This window comes from Plasmodium cynomolgi, chromosome 6 (genome assembly GCF_000321355.1).
Source record: "Plasmodium cynomolgi strain B DNA, chromosome 6, whole genome shotgun sequence".
Classification (NCBI taxonomy): Eukaryota; Apicomplexa; class Aconoidasida; order Haemosporida; family Plasmodiidae; genus Plasmodium; species Plasmodium cynomolgi.
Window position 1 is genome coordinate 170183 of NC_020399.1, and position 18497 is coordinate 188679.

An 18497-nucleotide genomic window follows, 5' to 3' on the forward strand; every position below is an offset into this window, starting at 1 on the left:
GCACTTCTTCCCTTGTATGCAAAAGTGCGGGGTTTTTTTTTTTTTGGCGGCGATCCGTATGTTCGCGTGGTGGTGAATTTGGGCGGGAGAGCCCTCACCCCTGCGGGAGTCACCTCTTGGGGATGGGGGAGGGGGAGCGAACCACATTTGGGACGATTTGCCATTCGAGCGGGATTGCACTCGGAGATTGCCTTTTTGCTAACTTCTTCGCTGCACAAGCAAATATTATGCAATGTACGAATGAGCATAGCATAGCATAGCATACCTTGTCGCCGACCCTCCCCATCCATCGGCGCTTCTTTTTTCCCCGACCGGAACACCTCGATACGGCAGGTTATAAGCCGAACCACGTAGCAACAAAGCAACGGTGTATGCAATCCGTAAAAGAGTTTTTTTTTTTCTTCTTCCTTTTTCTTTCTTTTTTCTTTTTTCTTCTTTTTTTTTTTTTTTTTTTTTTCTTTCTCTCTCCTCAAATGCGCATCTCCCGATGTACACGTATTCACAGTTGCGATGTGACTGACTGAACATCTGAACTGCCTCCTGTGAGAAGTGACAATTTTTTTTAAAATTTTCTTCTACTCCCTATTTGGGATTTTAAAAAAGGTTGACCCTCGCACCATCTCTGCGCGTGAAGATAATTTTTTTTTTTTTTTTTATTTCTTTCCGCGAAGAAAGGATAGTCATTTTATAGCGCGTTCGCTTCAGTAGGTATAGGGAGAGAAGAGCTTCCTTTCTGGCGTGCTGCTTTTTAACTACGCGAGTGAATGCTTTTTACCCAGCTGAATGAATGCATGCATCCCCATACGGATTCATTTCCCCTTCCCCTGCTTTGCTCCTCAGCTTTTTTAACACCCACTCCAAGTCACACCGTTACTGCGCAGTTCGATCAATCCACTGCTCAACCGATCCGCTGTTCGACCGATCCACTGCTCAACCACTCCCACGTCTGCAACTCACCATGGCGAAGAAGTCAAAGAAAAATGCGGGGGATAACATTAACTCCAAGCTACAGCTTGTGATGAAGTCGGGCAAGTATCAGTTTGGGAGGAAGTCTTGCTTGAAGGCCCTGCGAACCGGGAAAGGTAACCCTGCTTGTTGCGATCCGCAACTCGTGCATACGTATTACACATTGCACGTGCTGTTGTATGTACGCCGCCACCACTTCGTACTCGTTTCCCCAACCACTTCCTCCCCCCCCCAGGCAAGCTCGTCATCGTCAGCAGCAATTGCCCACCCATTCAGAGGAGCGTCATAGAATACTACGCCATGTTGTCAAAATGTGGGGTCCACGATTACCATGGGGACAACAACGATTTGGGAACTGCCTGCGGAAAATTATTTCGAATCAGCTGCCTGGTCATCACGGATGTGGGTGACTCGGACATAATTAAGACGAACGAGTAGAATGGAAGGAGGCGTCTCAACACAGGGGATCGACAAGGGAAAAAAGTAAAACTTTGCCAGGATGAGAAGAAAATTGAAAAACAGGCTCAGAATTGAGGATTTAGATTTAGATTTAGAAGCCAGCGTGGAGGAGACCTCGTGAGAAAGCAGCCTATTGTAGTAATCCAGATCAACGCCGGTGTGCATATGCCGAGCCAGTAGCTTCCCGTTTTTCTCCCCGCCGTTCTGCGCGTCGTTCTCTCCTTCTCTCCTTCTCTTCCTTTTTTTTTTTTTCCTGAAAAGATATACCTACGTAATTGCCCTTACATATGTGCACGCTTCTTCAAACGGGGCGCTACTCTGCCCCACGGAAACTTCACGAAAACTTACTCCACGAAAACTTACTCCTCCAAAACTTACCCCACGTGTTCTGATGAGGAAGTGTTAATTTTCAAAAGACCCATAAAGGTAACTTAAAAAAAAGTGGTGGCCAATAGTTTGTGTGTGTTTTCCCTTCGAGGGGGAGGAGAGGCTGACGAAGCTTTCCTCAAGCGGGGAATCGCCTCGCTACGCAGTTACTCAGCTACTTCGCTATGCTTCTACTTTGCTACTTCACTGTGCTTCCACTCTGCTACTCCGCTACGCTGCCATTCCAGCAGAGATACGTAGCCCCAAATGCCCAGCGCATGTACCAAATGACCCCCTTAAAGGAGTCATCGGTTTGGTCCGAGTAGACATGAAAGTGGCGATTCTGCTACTTCGCCAAGTGAGACACACAACCAGTGTGCGCTTACTGGGTGTCAAAAAAAAAAAAAAAAAAAAGGTGATCGGGGGAACACTCCCGGATGGTCAAACTTGAAGGGGGAAAATTCGCCAAGGGGGGGATATCCTACCACCGCGCAGAAAGACACCTCATGTCGCCAACTGCAGTGGGAACTCACTTGGGACTCCACATGCCCAAGCGAGTCCCAAACAGAACCTTCAAATATTTTTGCCTGTTCGTTTTTATCCTTGCTTCCACACGCTTTAACGTCTCGTTTGTTGCTAATAAGATGAGGCTGAAAATAACTATAAGTATACTGAGAGTCGCATCGGGAAACTACAAACGGGGTCAACAAGGGGGAGGGAGAGAGAGAGGGAGATGTTAACATGATGTGATGATCCATGTGTAGTAGATACAAAAAAATCTACAGCGTACAGCGGAGTGTGCTTCCAACAGGCTAGCACAAAATACGCTAAGTGGTGAAGTAAAATCACACTCGCCATGTGCAGCGATGTTTGTCTTACCTGAATTACGTAATAGGAGGGGAGCATGTAGATGCGGAGGGCCACGTACAGGAGGCTCAAAATGAGGAAGATGAACAGGCAGGAGTAGTACGTTTTTGAGTTATGGATGCAGCTGAGCTTGTACAGGGGTTCGTACCTGCGTGGAGGAAGGGGAGGGGCAAGCGATATCGGGTAGGAGGCAACGGGCAAGCAGCAACGGGCAAGCAGCAACGGGCAAGCAGCAACGGGCAAGCAGCAGTGAACACGCAGCAACGGACACCCAGCAATGGATACCCAACAATGGACACTCAGCAATGGACACGCAGCAGTGGACGCGACTTCGAACCGAGCCCCTCTCTCACCTGTCACTGTGCGACAGCGAAGAAACAAAGAACAACAGGGAGAAAACGAAAAAAAAAAAATCTGCGACTGCTTGATCATCACGCCCGCCATGTTTCGCCGGACACCCATCGGTTCCTTGTCAGGAAATGAATGCAGGAGCAGCTGGCATTTGTAGAGGGAGGCTGTAGGGGGGGAAGGGAGCGCATCGACTAGTGCATCGACTAGTGCATCGACTAGTGCACCGACTAGCGCACCGACTAGCGCTACCACTTCTAGGGTGCTGCTGCAGCCAGCTTGACCGGCACAACTCCTCCCTCATTCTTTCCCTCGGCGCGAAAAAGACGATGCCTACTTAAGTGCGCAATCTGCGTGCAGTGGTGCGTCACATCCGACAAGAAATTTTTCTGCAATGAACTCAACAGGTCTTCGCTCAGGGTGGACTCCAAAATGTACTTGCTGGCAAACTGCTTGTTAATTAGTTGCACATAGTAGACAGGCAACGTGAGGCAGAACAGCATGAAGGGGATCCACCTGATGAGGTAGAAGAGCTGCCGCGTGGGGGAGGAAGAAAAAAAAATGGGTGAGTTAAGCATAACGGACGAAGTAATAACGGATGAAGTAAAGGTCCCCCTCCATTTCTGCCTCAACAAATGGGGGTTGCCTCCCCACAGAGGGGCCGAGCTGACTCCAACGCTACTGCGCTACTGCGCCGCTCCACCGATGCGCCCTTCACCGATGCACTCCATACCAGCCTCTTCAGCAAGAACTCCCGCGTGATGACTTTGTCGGGGATCTCATTCATTATGGTTCCGTTGTTGTCGTTTCCCAGGAGGGCGATTGACAGCAGGGGGATGATCAGAAGGATGAACAGGAGGTAATCCATGACCTGTATAGGGGAGGGAGTCCAATTAAAGGAGTGGGAGGGGAGACGAAGATGCAACATCACGTGCTGGAGGAGGAATTCCACCCTGAAGGGAGACTCATCATGCAACTGAGGGGTTGCCCCTACCGAGATCAGGGGGGGTAAAAAGAACACCAAAACGATGAACAGGAGGAAGGACAACTGGGAGTAGTAGAAGTAAAAAAAAAAAATCGTCAGGGAGACGTTCTTCTTGTGGATTCTCGAACTCTTCAGTAGTTTGTACACGAGCTCCATTATGTTTTCCGAGAGGTCTGTGGGGGGTGGCGAGAAGGTGTGTAAAAAGGTGGTTTGGAGTGGAGAGAAGGCGTATAAAAAGGTGGTTTGGAGTGGTGAGAACACGCATAGATGAGTAGTTAGGAGTGAAGTCGGGGTGGAGTGGTACACACTGAGGAGGAGGGTCATACAGCGAGGCGACTCAGGGATGGCCAGCCATTCGGACAGTTTTCTCGCACTTCCAGCACCCCGCCCGCTTGCCACTTGGCCACTTAGCCAGCTGATCTCTTGACCAGCTAATCTCTTGACCAGCTGATCTCTTGACCTCTTGACCAGCTGGTCTCTTGAAACCTACCCAATCGACTCTTCTCTATTATCAAATTGCACGGCAACGTATTCACGAAGGAGGCATACGAGATGAGCGGGTTCTGCTTTGTGGACAGCTCATCAAATGGGGTGTTCCTCTCCCTTTTTCCTTGGCAGTATTTACAGGAATTATTGTGCGGGAGCAGAATGGACACGGCGTAGTTACACAAGCTGTACACTTCGAAGTTGCAGCAGTTGAGGCTGTTCCCAACGCAGGTGATGATTTCGTTGTTCTCCTATGGGGGGGGAAAGAGGTGCGGTGGGGTGTGTGTCAAGGGAAGAAAGAGGTGACAGAGAGGAGAGAGGAGAGAGAGGAGAGAGGGGAGAGAGGGGAGAGTCCCCCCACATCTCATTTGGGTGCGCCTATCCGCTGCTCATCCTCTGCTTGACGCTGTCTAGATGGCGACTTACGAGCAAAATTTTAATCATCTCGGCTGTGTTGAACTGGTTGCAGCCTGAGTAGGACGAGACTCGCAACGGGATGTCATCCACCTTTTTGGGAGGGCGGAAAAGAGGAGGACGCACATGTGAATGCCTGCGTATAGTCAAACACACATCTGCACACAGTGACGTAAGCATGAGACTAAAGACACAGTAACTACGAATTGTGTGTCTCTTTTTCCCACCTCCTGGATATGCGTCTTTATGTTGTTAATGCCACTCGGGATGACGACCTTCCCGTCCCTGTTTTTGAAGCTAGACCTGGGGAGAAGAAAAGGGCAAAGAAGGATACACGCGTGTGCCAAGTGGATTCAGGCGATACAGAGGTGGCGAAAAAAAAAAGGAAAAAGCATAGCATAGCGTAGCGTAGAATAGCACACCATAGCACAACACAGCGTAGCATCGCTCCGGACTCGAATACGCTGTAGCAGCACAGTGAACCCACTCACTTATCGTTGAGGCTCAGCGAAATTGAAGTGTTCCAGTTTGTCTCCATTCCCAACAGATTCGACACGTTCCTCGTGTTTGCTTGATCCGTTTTGCTGAAATGCACGAAGCGGATTCCTGCCTGGGGTGAAAAGAGTGATGAATGGGGGTAAGCGGCGAGAACGGATGGTAAGCGCGCCGAGGTACTTCCTCTCCTTGTGTGTGCCGACGTCCCTCCTCTCCTTTGTGTGCCGACGTCCCTCCTCTCCTTTGTGTGCCGAGGTCCCTCCTCTTTTTGCGCGCCACGGTCCCTCCTCCTTTTGCACACCCCGACGGCACCATTTCAAAGAGACCCACATTGTAGAAGTCGTTGATTCTCATCTGTATTTCGCTGTTCGTCATGAGTTTCACTGCGGAGTTGCCTGAGCAGGGGAGGGGCAGCGGTGCATGAGAAGCGGTGCATGGGAGGTGTAATTGTGCACTGCTGTCGGGACACGCTCGTTGGGTACTGCTGTCGGGACACGCTCGTTCGGTACTGCTTCCGGGACACGCTCGTTGGGTACTGCTTCCGGGACACGCTCGTGCCACCCCCGCGCGCCTTACCGATGAAGATACTCGTCGAGAGCAAGTGAGAGAGGAATTTTTCATTCCCCTTCACAGGGAAGGGATTTTCATTATAAAAATTTCTGAGATGATACACTTTACGCTTGTTTATTGTCAAAAGGTACACGTTTTTTTGAAAATTATTTTTCATGTAGTTGCTCTCTTCTGTGCTCAGGGGTCTGTATGCAAAGCATATGCTTTCTATTCCTGCAGAGGTGTGGTCGTTACGCGATGAAGTGGGATGGGGGAGAAAGCGGGGGAGAGACAAACACACACACGCATATGCATATACGTATACAAACACACATGCATATACATATACGTATACGTGTACAAACGCACATAGATAGATGTATCCTGTGACGCTGGACACACCTGAGGATATCCACTGCATATTCAGAATGCGCAGCACTTTCTTCTTCCTCCGCTTCAGCCTGTTGATGGTCTTTCCGTCGTAGTAGAACATGCACTTGTTCACGAGGGCGTCCAGTTGTCCCTGCGCGTGGGGGAGGGGGCACCGCATAGCAGTGTGCAGGGTGGAATGGCAGCTTGGGTGGCGTGGCGTGCCGCAACTCGAAGCTATCCGCCGCAACTCGAAGCAATCCGCCTAAACCCGCCGCAACTCGAAGCAACCTGCCTGAACCCGCCGCAGAACCCACCTTCAGAAAGAGGTGGTACTTGTCCTTCTTCTTCTCGCACAGGACAAAGGCAAACACAAAGTTGTCCCTGGACGTGACCGCGTCGTAGATGTTGATGCCTAGGGCGTGCCCCTTCTCGCCGTGCTCGTGCACGTGGTATGGCAGCTCGCCACCGTCCCCTGTGGTCTTCTTGTGCTTCTTCAGCTCGCTACTTTTCTTCTTGTACAGCTCATAGCTGCTTTTGTTTTCCACGCAAAGGAAGAGCCTACCAAGGGAAGGGGTCCACGTACAGGGGAGTGGTCCGCGTAAAGGGGAATGGATGCACTGTTTAGCAGTGCAACCGGTTAGCAGTCGACCGCTTATCAGTGCAACCGCTTTGCTGTTCGACCGGTTAGCAGGGCCTCCCCCCCGCTCGCACTCACTTGTGGAAAATAAATTTATTGTAGGGGTACGAAATGTTGCCAATGTCGCAGAGACAAATGAAGAGGTGGCTGTAGTCCAGCTGGTTCATGTAATTCAGGATGTTGTTTTGGAACTCGTCTAGCAGTCTGTCGGGGAGGGGGAGAAAGGAGGGAGGAAAGAGAAACGCGAAAGGAGGAGATGAGAACCGGGCAGTGAACAGTAGGAATGCGTTCCCTACCTCTAGCAAGGTGGAGTAGGTGGGCCAACTGCCCAACATGCTCAACTGCTCAACATGCTCAACATGGCCAACTGCTCAACAGATGTGTCCCTCTTCACCGAAACGGTGTGCACACCAGATTGGGAGCAGCATCTTATAAGTAGCTGCTTATAAGTAGAAGCTTCTGAGTAGCCGCTTGGGAGCCGCTTGACATCCGCTTGACATCCGCTTGGGAAATCCCCCCCCAAGGGTCTTACTTTACGTATTTAGGAACTTGGGTGTAGTAGGACAGCAGAAAGAGGGAGTGCAGTATTTTGCGATTTTTAATTCTCTGATAGGCATACATGCTCTTGTTGTCCATGAGGATATCAATAACAGTGAGGATGTAGTTGTTGTGATTTGGTACCCCCTTCATCATGGCCGAGCTTGACGGAGTCTCCTTCTTCGAGTTCATGTAGTTATACAAGCAGATCTCCTTGATGCTGTGATTGCTGTCTAGCAGCAGTCCGCTACTGTCTAGGAAACACAACACTGAGCAGTCGCTCAGGATGTTCAGGTAGCATTTATCAATTTTGATGCCCTGCGGGGGGGCGCCATCACAAAAAATAAAAATAAAAAATGAATGAATAAAAAATGAATGAACAAAAAATGAATGAACAAAAAATGAATGAATTAAAAATGAATGAATAAAAAAAAAAAATGGCTAGCTGGACATCTGAGTAGGTATATTTTTACACCTACTGGAGGGAACTTCTCTTTCCCTAGGAGCACTACCACCAGGATATGTGTGTCCCCCAAAGGGAGAAAAGGACAAAGGACATAGGTACATAAGTGCATACGGACAAAGGACATGGTACCAAACCCTGAACTCTCAGGGAAGGCTCACCTTAATGATCAGAAAAAATATGCTCTTCAAGGTGTAGAACAACCCGAAGCGCTTCTTATTTGCATAGGACGTATCTTCTGTCGTGGTGGAAAAATCGAAAGAAGAAGAAAAATTCCTTTCGTAGTTCATCTCCTCCTTGAAATAACTCTCATAGATCAGATTCAGAGAGGAGCAGTATCCGTATATCAGCTCAGAGAAGATTCTGCAGAGGAGGGGGTGAGTGGAGGGAGTGAGAGGGGGGAGGTAGACGAGACACGAAAATGATTTGCAACCATGTATGGCGGTGTGTGTACGCGGCAGTCTAGCCAGCTGTCTTTCTAGATGCCTTTCTAGATGCCTTTCCAACTGCTTCTTCAGCTGCCTCTCCAACTGCCTCTCCAACTGCCTCTCCAACTGCCTCTCCAACTGCCTCTCCAGCTGCCCCTCCAGCTGCCTCTCCAGCTAGCTTCGCTGCTCCTCCCCGCGCTGTGGCAAAACCCTACCTGTGGAAAAAGGGCAGCATCGTGATCGACATCAGCACGCTGTACAGTAGGAAGTACGTAAGGACAAAGTGGGGGACATCCTCCCCGTGGTTCCTCATGTCGGTGAAGCTGCAAGGGGGGGGAAGCGGGGAGTACGAGCACCCATGTTAGAGGTAGTCCAGGTTGGAGGTAGTCCAGCCTACAGACAGTCCAGCCTACAGACAGTCCACGTTTGGGGACCCACTCATGCAAACTTACTACACCACCGCTGCCAGGACACAAACCAAAAAGAGAACCACCCACGTGAACAGGTAACATGTGTGTATCTTCTCCGTCAGGATCACATTCCTCAGGTTACCCTTATGCTTCGAAATTCGATTCTTGTCTGTGGAGTCCAGCATGTACTTTTTGATGGTACATATGGATACGTTTTCTTTTGCCACGAATGAGTAGAGATGGAAGGAGGGCAGGTAGTCCCTCTTATCGTCCTTCGCGTGTCTTGTCAAAAGGTTCATACTAATTTGATCCTTGTCCATGGGCATGAACACCTCATATTTTTGGTACCGCCGCCCGTACGCTGCGAGGTGGGGGTGAGCACAGCGCACAACGGGGATGGGCACAGTGGGGATGAGCACAGCACACAACGGGTGCACATTCGCAAGTCGGACAAAACAATCATGCACGACGGGATTAGCGCGACGGACGTACCGCTTTCGTCCATGTTGTACTCCACGCATCTGCAGGGGATGAGGTCCCCGGCACGCAGCAGGAAGATGTCCTGCTTGATTAGCTGCTCGGCGGGGGGGAGAGGCGAGTCGGTCGATGGGTGGTTAGATGAGTGGGTCGATGGGTGGGTCGATAAATAACCCGGTGAGTGACCCGATGAGTGGTTAGATGAGTGACCCGGTGAGTGACTCGACGAGTGACCCGATTTGCGAGGCGACAACTGAGCCGCTGCAGCCAACAGCCGTTCAGTCCCTCTCTACGGCCCTACCAGGTTCGTCGGAAGCAACTCCCATCTCCTGTTCCTATGAATAAAAATAAAATTAGAGCTGGACAAATAATTCAAATGGCAATCGTCCTCCTTCTTTTTTTTGGATATGTTCCTTGGTGATAACAACTTAGCAGCTTCGTTTATTTTTCTCAAAAACTCGTTCGTCTGCGGGGAGGGAGGGAGACCTGGCTGTGTGCTAACATGCCTCAGTATGTGAAGAGAGTGCGCAGCACACGTGGGAAAGTATGCGTAGTGGCTGCGCGAATGTAAGTGAGGTCAGGGGGAACCCTTCCTTGAGCCTCCCCCTTATGGCGGTACATAGCGGCGATGTCCCTTATGCATACGCATGAGCAACCCTCCATTGGACATACTTGGGCATCCTCAATCTCGTAATAGAGAAAGACGAACAAGAGCAGCAGCAGAGATATCAGCACGAACAAACCCTTCAGGTAATGTGAACTGATTATATCGTTGTCTACAGAGTGGGATAGTGTGGGGGAGAGAGAGAGGGGAGGGGGGGATATATGGGGAGAGATGCACAGCAAGGCCTGCAAAGTGACCTGCGGAACGGTGAAGAGGCAGGCGACCTCGTCTCACGCGCCCGTGACTCGACTTTCACAGTGCTGCGCAGAAGCTACCGCAAAAGCCACCGCCAAAAAAGCTATCGCCAAATCTACCGCCACATTTACCGCCAAACCCCCAGCCATACCCTTGAGAAAAATTGGGCACGCCAACAGGGGAACCAAAAAAATTGTCACCACAAGGAGCTCCGTCTTTAGGATGCACTTTAAAAAGAGCTTCCTTTGAGTCTTCTTTTTGTATTCATCCGTCAGCAGCTTTGAGGGGGAAGAGAAGGGGGAGAGGAGCAACATGGGGAGAGGAGCTACATGGGGAGAGGAGCTACATGGGGAGAGGAGCTACATGGGGAGAGGAGCTACATGGGGAGAGGAGCGACATGGGGAGAGGAGCTACATGGAGAGAGGAGCAACATGGGGAGAGGAGCTACATGGGGAGAGGAGCTACATGGGGAGAGGAGCGACAAGGGGAGAGAAATCCTTTATCATGGACATGTGTGCGTTAGGGGGGCATCATAGCGAGCGAGAGGTGCTTCTCCCTTCCGAGGTGCTCCCTGCGCAGGTGAGTCTACCCTGGGCAGGGAGAAAAGAACAACGCAATGGTAGCTGATGGGAAGGGCCTCCCCCATTTGCACCTTTTTTTTTTTTTTTTTCTCCGTATGTGGGCTCCTGTTTACACCCCCCGGATGCGCACCACCCTTACAGGAACGAACAGTTCTCCGCCCGTGTCCCCCGCCGGTGTGTCCCTACCTGGAGCTCCCTCCTCATGGTGTCACAGAAATAAACGTCATCTATTTCTCCCGGGCGCTTCTTCACTTCCCTGTTAGCCATTTTGGTCCGCAAAAGTGTCAACGAGAAAAAAAAAAAAAAAAAAAATAAAACAAAATAAAGTAATTTTTTCTGATTATGGCTAGAACGGGAAGTGTCCCCCATACGAACGTGGCTGATTCTTTATCCCTACCCACGCGCACATTTCAAATTCCCCCTCTTTCTGTTGGTGTGCACGCGTGATGAGGTGGGTCCACTGAAAGGAGTTTGCTTTTTCATCACCCTTGTCAGCGGAACGAATTTATTCATTCTCGCCCAGTTTTGACTCGCCCGAGCGGAGCGTCGCGCAGCACTCAGTTGGAATTCGTACAGCACTGTGAGCTTTGCATACGTGCATCCTTATGTACATTCCTACGTGCAAAAGCTGTAGATATCTCCCACGTGTACACACGCTGTGGCCATTTTCGCGCAACCTCGTGAGAACGTGACCGAATATTAATGACGAAGGACTTCCTGCGTGTTCACCCAATTGGTGAAAACGAACGCGACGCTTACACCACCGGAGGTAACTCCCCCACGGTTACACTTCACTCGTGGGTCACACTTTGTATAACCCTACCCCAGGGTTACATCACCTCGGCCAATACCCGTCGCCCCAGCACACGTCGCCCTAATACACTTCGCCCCAGTTCGCCATTTGTCCTTTTTCTTTCTTCCTCTCCCCCTTCCTCGCGTATGTTCACATATGTAACGGAGACGGGGCGTCCACCCATGTGCGCGCTTCTCACTCCCCCCTGGGCGGGGAAGTGAAAGGCCAACATTTCCCCCCCCCCAATACGAACTGCCCTCTCCGCTACACGCACACCGCATGACTAACGTTAACGCGTCGAAAAAAAAAAAATAAAATAAAAAAAAAAAAAAAATGTAGAAGGATTACTCATCCGAGCAGTTTTTGTCACCCCATCCGATGACACAGCACACATTTTGCACCCATGACTTACCCTCGATATAAGCACTGCCGTTGTCTTTATCACGAGGTGTATATTTTTGGGGGAGGCAAATGGGGAAGTCAAGTCATTCCCCCCCGTTGCGTTGTTTCGCTTTCCTGCGCAGTTGCTTTCTATGCGGTTCGCCCATTTGCGTAGTTATGCGTGCACACGTGTTCGTTCGTTTGACTGATTGATTGCTCGTTCGTTTCATTGCTCGCTCGTTTGATTGATTGATCGCTCGTTTGGTCGCTCGTTTGATCGCTCTTTTGATCGCTCTTTTGATCGCTCTTTTGATTGCTCCCCGTCCGCGCGTGAATGACGCAGAGAAGAATTGCCAAGACGTGACTCGCCAATGGGCCTGACTCCCACACGCGGGTGCGAATGCGCGCGTTGGGACACCCCCATTTTTGAAGTTTGAAGTTTGAAGTTACCCGACCACTTTAGGTGAAAAAAAAGGGGGCATTACTATTAAGGGGGGCATTGCTATTAAAGGGGTGCCTTCGGAGGGAGGCTGTGCCGCAGTCACCGCAGAGGCTGTCTTCTCACGTGGTGCCGCGCCCATCACGCATCGCTGCCTTCACGCCTATCGCCCACTCACAAAATGAACGAAGCGAAGAAGCGCACAGACCACCACCACCCCCAAGAAAAGGACCTCAAGTTCGACGGACCCTGTGACAACAAGGAGAATAGCAGCGATGGAAATTTCGCGAATATTTCAAATATCGCCACCATCAACTTCGCCAATCTGGAGAAGGAGTTCCAGAAGATATACAGATATCCGTCTCAGGAGCGACCGCCATCACGCAGTCAGTCGAGCGAATCGAACGAGTGGAACGAGGCGAACAAGGCGAGCAAGACGAACAAGGCGAACGAATCGAACATGACGAACGAATCGAACGAAGGTGTTTACTTCTGCAGGAAGGCCCAGGAGAAGAGGGCCCACGCGATGGTGAACCAACCGAGTGAGGAGACGATACACACACAGCGAGATGGAAGGCACGCCGAAAGTTCGATCGGAAGGGCCATCTCAAAGGGGGAAGGAAAACGACGTGCTGATTACTATGGAGGTACGCTTCCAGGCCAGCTTCGGAGAAGCGAAGCCACGGGGAGAAGCAGACAGGAGAACTTCCATTCGACCAACTCCATTGAGCAAATTTTAAAGAGTATTCAGGAGGACACCATTTTAGGGACACACCGGGGGGATGATGGCAACTCTGGTGGGGGAAGCTCGAACGTTGGCGCGGGTCTCGCAGATGCGGCGGACCCAGTGAAGGCTATTAACGAAAAGAAGACTATTCACCCGGTGAGGGGTTCTCACCCCACGAATGTTGCAATGGTCGAGTCTTCAAGCGCGTCTTCAGCCGCCTCTCCAACCGCGTCTCCTACCGCGTTTCCCACCGCTATGCCTGCCGCTTCCCCCGCTTCCCCTTCGCAGATGTGCCGCCTCTGGTGGGACGACAAGCCCTTTGCATACCACTGGGATCGCGGCATGAACAGGCAGGAGGTACAGCGGTGCGTGCATAATTTCTGCATAAACATCGCGAGCGAGGACTTCTATCTCGCACGCCTGGAGAGACTCAACGAAGATAACCAATACAAGGAGAAACAAAAAAATATACAAAAAATACCACTAAAAGGGAACACCTACGCCTATTACAAAATATGCGAGCGATATGAGTACGAGTCATTGGGAGATGTGAAACCAAATCAGGAATACATAATCAAAAGGAAGAACCACGTGAAGGAAAAACTCATGTACCCCCTTAATTTCCCAGAGGTCTTAAGAGCCATAGAATACACAAAGGAAGGAGGTAACCTACTCAAGCACACAGTCTATAGCATCCCTCACTTACGCTTCTTCTTCATAAGCAAAGACCTAAATTTTATCAAATGGTTTTCGTCAAGGAAAACAGATGAGCAATGCAAGATTTATTTCCAAAAAATTAACAGTCTCGAAATAAAAATCGTGCATGAAGACATGTTGGAAAATCTCAAAGTCGATATTTTGAAGAGACTCTCCTTTTCCATCGTTTATATGAATGAAAAGAAAAAAATAACTCTGACTTGTAAAAGTTTGCAAGAGTTTAATTACTGGGTCACTAGCATCAGGGCTCTCATGTTCCATTCGAAGAGGATGAAAACGACTCGCAGTGTGTTGTTGTCTCATGTTAGCGGAGGCGAGTTGGACGAAAGGGCCAGGGGGAACACACTCACGCGAGAGTGGTCAAATGGTGTTGCGCCGTGTGCAGCAGATGAGGTGGGCGCGGGAAGGACCGATCGCCGTGAGGGCAACTCTTCCGCCCCGTCCAAACTGTCAAAACTCTGTGGATCTTCCAGGCCTTGCCGATCGTCTTCCCCCTTTGCACCTTCCACACCCTGTGGAGAGGAGGACCACTCGAAATGGAACCCCCATCACGGGGAAGCCCAACCCAACAAGGAATACGAATTTAAAGAAAAATTCAACGAAGAAGGAACTTAACACAGAGGAAGGAAAGAGTTCCCTTAAGTTATTTCATTTGTATAAGCTTATTGTCTTCCCACATTACAATCTCTATCAGATAAAGACGAAATTTTATTTACTCAAGGAGAAAGCATACAAATACAGGGTTTTAATTGAAAAGGAAGTTGATGAATATGAGATGGATATTTACTTGGGGGGTGGATCCTCAGGACAGAGTGGCCACCACGAGGGGGGGGATAATGATCGTCTTAGCAACGAGAGCGACCCTCTAGAGGAGGAGTGTACTACCGACCCGGAGAGTGCCTCAACTCTCTGCAGAAATTCCCCCCCCCTTTACCACTGCAACGCTAGCGGCAATGTTGGCGGCAACGAGGCGGGGAAGGAAAACCCAGTAAGGAGGAGGCCTCTCTCTGATGGGAAGCGCAACGGAACCTGGTCCGGCAGCTCCTCTCCCCATGTCGCCCTGCCAGAAGTATATACACTTAACAAGGAAACAAATTTAAGCGTTCGTGATGATGGGAAGGTAGCCAAGAGAGTGACACACGGATTAGCAGTAGGAGGAGGGGGAGAAGGAGGGGGAGAAGAAGAAGGAGGAGTGAACCCCGTGGGAGGGAACCACGAGAACGAAGCTGAGGAAGACACAGACCAATTTAAGCTCCAACTAATTGTCAAAATTTACAACCGTATCGATAGAAAACTTAAACAGGTTCAGAAGGACATCATGCAGGTTGTGAAGCTACTGAAGAGAGAGGAATCGGAGAAGCAGCCGAACCCTCAGGGGGGGAGTAGTGGGTTCTCCCTGGACCAGTTCTGGAAGTACACCACGGATGCGTATAGGACGTTGGAGAGCAAGTTTTACAAAACGGGGGGTGCTCACTACCATGGGGATGGTCACTACGGTGGGGATGGTCGCTACCATGGGGATAACCGCTACCCCGGGTATGATCGCTACCCCCACCCCAACGAGCTACACACCCAACAGCGAAGACCCGAACTGCGAAGAACCGAACTGCGAAAACCCGAACTGCACAAACGGGAAGAGCAACCTGGTTCGCTTCCCCCAAACGAATGGGACACCCCCAATGAGAAGGACCCACCGGAGGGACACAAAAACCAATCCAGAAAGCTCATCCACAGCATCCTCTTCGACATGTGGCTCTGCGAAATGGAACTCGGAAATATCGACGATATTTACACCACCTATGTGTGCAACTCCAAGCGAAAAAAAAATTTTATTACCAACATGGACGCCCCTGCCTTCGTTAAGAATATCTCGCAGCAGATCTCCAACACGATACTGCGCTACATGAACATGTGAGACGGGGTGGTAACCCACATGAGGGTATCACACCTCAGTGGGGTTAGCAACCCAAAGGGAGGGGGGGAAGAGCCGTTTTGTACGATGCCCCCACGTAAGGGCAGCCACAACCATAGTGAGAATAATCATGTCGGAGTGGCTTCAACATTGGGAGAGACCTCCTGAGTTAAGTAACAATTGTTTGGGTCAAAAAAAAAAGGGGAGAGATGCGTCTGTCACGCGGTGCGCATATGCAACACGGCATCTCCAGAGAGACGAAAAAATTGGCGGGGGTGCAGTCCCCCATACAGGAAAGCGATCGAGTGGGAAATCCAGCGCACAATCGAGTGGGCAATCGAGTGGACAACCCAGCGGGCCCCCCCACGTGCACCTGAACACGCAGCGGTCGAGGGGCCACCTACTTGGACACATACAGCTGGTACGCCGCGTCGAACTCCGAAATGCTCGAGCGTATCTCCCTGTGCAGGTAGTTTATGATGTCCCCCTTGTGGTTGAATGTGAAGAAGAACAGCGAGTTCAGCTTGCTCAGCTCGCGCAGGATTCTCTTTTTTTCGCGTTCCTTTTTTTTGTTGTTTCGTTCCTTCGCTGAACTCCGCGCGGGGTGTCCATTGTGAGCGGGGTGCATTTCTGCCGCCCTCCCCGCTTTTCGCTCCCGATGCGCTTTTTTTTTTTTTTTTTCCTTTCTTCCGTAGTTCTTCTCCCCTCCGTTGTGCTTCTCCCCTCCGCTGTGCTTCTCCCCTCCGCTGTGCTTCTCCCCTCCGCTGTGCTTCTCCCCTCCGTTGTGCTTCTCCCCTCCGTTGTGCTTCTCCCCTCCGCTGTGCTTCTCCCCTCCGCTGTGCTTCTCCCCTCCGCTGTGCTTCTCCCCTCCGTTGTGCTTCTCCCCTCCGCTGCGCTTCTCCCCTCCGTCATGAATGACGACCCAGTGTCCTCCTTGTGGTTGGACATGGCCGTCGACTTGGATTCAATACTCGTGAGGTTTTTATAACTTCGCCCCTCCTCACCCTTAACGAACGAGTAGCTTAATTTGTTTGGACCCAAGGGGTGGTCTTCCTTGTCCACGCAGTTGCTATCTCCTTGTGTGTCACTTTGGGGGCAATCCTCTACGGCGGTTGCGTCACGGGGGGGATGTGGAAACCCCTGGTCTGCACCCACAGTTGCAGATGGGACTACCTCATGGAGAAGGGTCTCCTCAAACGGTCCTCCGTTGAGCAGTGTCTCCACGAGTGATGATCCCTCTGTGAGCGGCGTCTCTTTTTTGTCTCCCTTTCCCCCACATGGGGGATCCACCTGCTGATTGGCTTCCCCAACGTTCCAACTGTATCCACACCCAACTGATGAAGCAACAATGGAATGCGCGTTTCTGTTCAACTCTTTGTCCCCCCCATGAACAGAACCACTCATGTTATCGTTATCATCATGGGTAGGAGGAGCTCCCCCAATTTGCTTATCGACGTCTCCATTTCCATCCCCCTCATGAGCTTCAGTTTCATCCTGTTGGTTTGTGTTTCTCCTTTTTATGGCGCTACCACTAGGACCACTTCCAGTATCCCCAACGAAGGGAACCTCCCCCATGTCGTTATGTCGAATGGGTAGCATATATGGAGCAACGTCCCCAACAACGGTCTTCACTTTAGTAGGTATTTTTGTATGACTATCTAACTTCCTGTAGAGTCTGTACAGTCTTTTAATTCTTTTTACAATTACTGCTAAATTTGTGTCACATTTGAGGACCAGATTGTAATTCGACCTCAGGAGCATGTGTGCGTTTTGCACTACTTGTATGAGTTTATTTTTATTTCTGCTTTTCATTTTGTCAACTGAGAGGATATGGTCTAGAGTCTCCGAGATTCCCTTGAGGATAAATGGCAGGGACGAGTTGGAGCTTTCGAACAGGACCTTCATGTTTGCGTCGTTCTGTTCGTTCGCGGGGGGGTCGCCACCTGGCGCCACCCCTCCGATGGCAGCTTCCCCACCGATAGAAGCTTCCCCACCGATAGAAGCTGCCCCATCGATAGAAGCTGCTCCACCGATGGCACCTACCCCTCCGACCGCCGCCAGCTCCCCATCCTTGCTGTGCAAAATCTCCGCGATGTCATTCAGCTCATCCGCCTCCAACTTCGACTCTCTCATCACGCACTGGTCACTGTTTCGCAGGATCTCCTTCGCATTTTCTATCGTCTTCGTGGCGTAGTCCACTCTTAGCTCGGTTGTACCTTTGCATCTCGCTTTGGAACTCGCCACATTGGGAACTTTGGGGGGTCCACATGACTGCAGTTCCATCAAAGGGTTGTTTCCATCAGGAATGCCTCCTCCTTCTCTGTCCTGCCCCTCCTTGGTTGTCGATTGGTCTTCCATTCCGTCAAGCTTCACGTCTGTGTGCACCCCTTGGCTCTCGCTGCCTTTTCCTCCCAGGGTTGCCACGTGCACACCTCCCTGCAGATCGCTCCGTACATCACCAAGAACACTGACGTGTGCTCCGCCTTGTACACAGCCACCTGTATCGCCACCTGTACCGCCTTGTACGCAGCCACCTGTATCGCCACCTGCACCGCCACCCACACCGCCAGTTACACTGCCGCCTTCCTCAACGCCGCTCATTTAAAAGGAGATTCATTTCACGCCCCCCCCTCAGCTACGCACAGAAAGGGAAGCTACTACACAGAGTGGAGAAGAACAAAAGGGCCAACGGACGTCCAACTCGGAAGTGACCCTTGAAGAAGGTGTGTTATCCCTCTAGGTAGTGTCCCCCAGCATCTGCGCATGTACCTTGTCCACATGCACGTTTAAAATGGAGGGCAAAGGGTTACAAAAGCGTCGATCAGTCAA

The 18497-nt window shown here is 50.7% G+C and overlaps 4 protein-coding genes across 4 annotated transcripts; 2 read left to right on the plus strand and 2 right to left on the minus strand.

Annotated features, from left to right (window-relative positions):
- Window positions 1-458: 458 nt before the first annotated feature.
- Window positions 459-1433, plus strand: PCYB_061370 (60S ribosomal protein L30). The gene is made up of 3 exons (XM_004221304.1): window positions 459-708; window positions 841-1082; window positions 1202-1433. The coding sequence occupies exons 2-3, from the start codon at window positions 959-961 to the stop codon at window positions 1402-1404; spliced, it is 327 nt and encodes a 108-aa protein (XP_004221352.1). The 5' UTR covers window positions 459-708; window positions 841-958; the 3' UTR covers window positions 1405-1433.
- An 887-nt stretch (window positions 1434-2320) lies between these two features.
- On the minus strand, window positions 2321-10966 carry PCYB_061380 (hypothetical protein; the record flags this gene model as incomplete). Its single annotated transcript, XM_004221305.1, has 23 exons — window positions 2321-2482; window positions 2671-2806; window positions 3385-3539; window positions 3740-3877; window positions 4001-4147; window positions 4423-4728; window positions 4904-4984; window positions 5119-5194; window positions 5383-5501; window positions 5699-5781; window positions 5963-6169; window positions 6338-6458; window positions 6622-6865; window positions 7023-7148; window positions 7477-7799; window positions 8106-8307; window positions 8588-8695; window positions 8825-9143; window positions 9275-9356; window positions 9561-9725; window positions 9932-10035; window positions 10270-10396; window positions 10886-10966. 18 exons carry the CDS (start codon window positions 10964-10966, stop codon window positions 4423-4425), a joined length of 2874 nt encoding a protein of 957 aa, XP_004221353.1. The 3' UTR covers window positions 2321-2482; window positions 2671-2806; window positions 3385-3539; window positions 3740-3877; window positions 4001-4147.
- Window positions 10967-12493: 1527 nt separating this feature from the next.
- PCYB_061390 (hypothetical protein) lies at window positions 12494-15671 on the plus strand (the record flags this gene model as incomplete). Its single annotated transcript, XM_004221306.1, has 3 exons — window positions 12494-13195; window positions 13328-14059; window positions 14277-15671. 3 exons carry the CDS (start codon window positions 12494-12496, stop codon window positions 15669-15671), a joined length of 2829 nt encoding a protein of 942 aa, XP_004221354.1.
- A 1081-nt stretch (window positions 15672-16752) lies between these two features.
- On the minus strand, window positions 16753-18026 carry PCYB_061400 (hypothetical protein; the record flags this gene model as incomplete). Its single annotated transcript, XM_004221307.1, has 2 exons — window positions 16753-16771; window positions 16999-18026. 2 exons carry the CDS (start codon window positions 18024-18026, stop codon window positions 16753-16755), a joined length of 1047 nt encoding a protein of 348 aa, XP_004221355.1.
- Between the last annotated feature and the right edge of the window lie 471 nt (window positions 18027-18497).

Coding starts and splice junctions, on each gene's coding strand:
- PCYB_061370 (XM_004221304.1), top strand. CDS start 959: ATGGCGAAGAAGTCAAAGAAAAATGCGGGGGATAACATTAACTCCAAG. Junction 1,083..1,201: donor GGCCCTGCGAACCGGGAAAG/GTAACCCTGCTT, acceptor TCCCCCCCCCAG/GCAAGCTCGTCATCGTCAGC.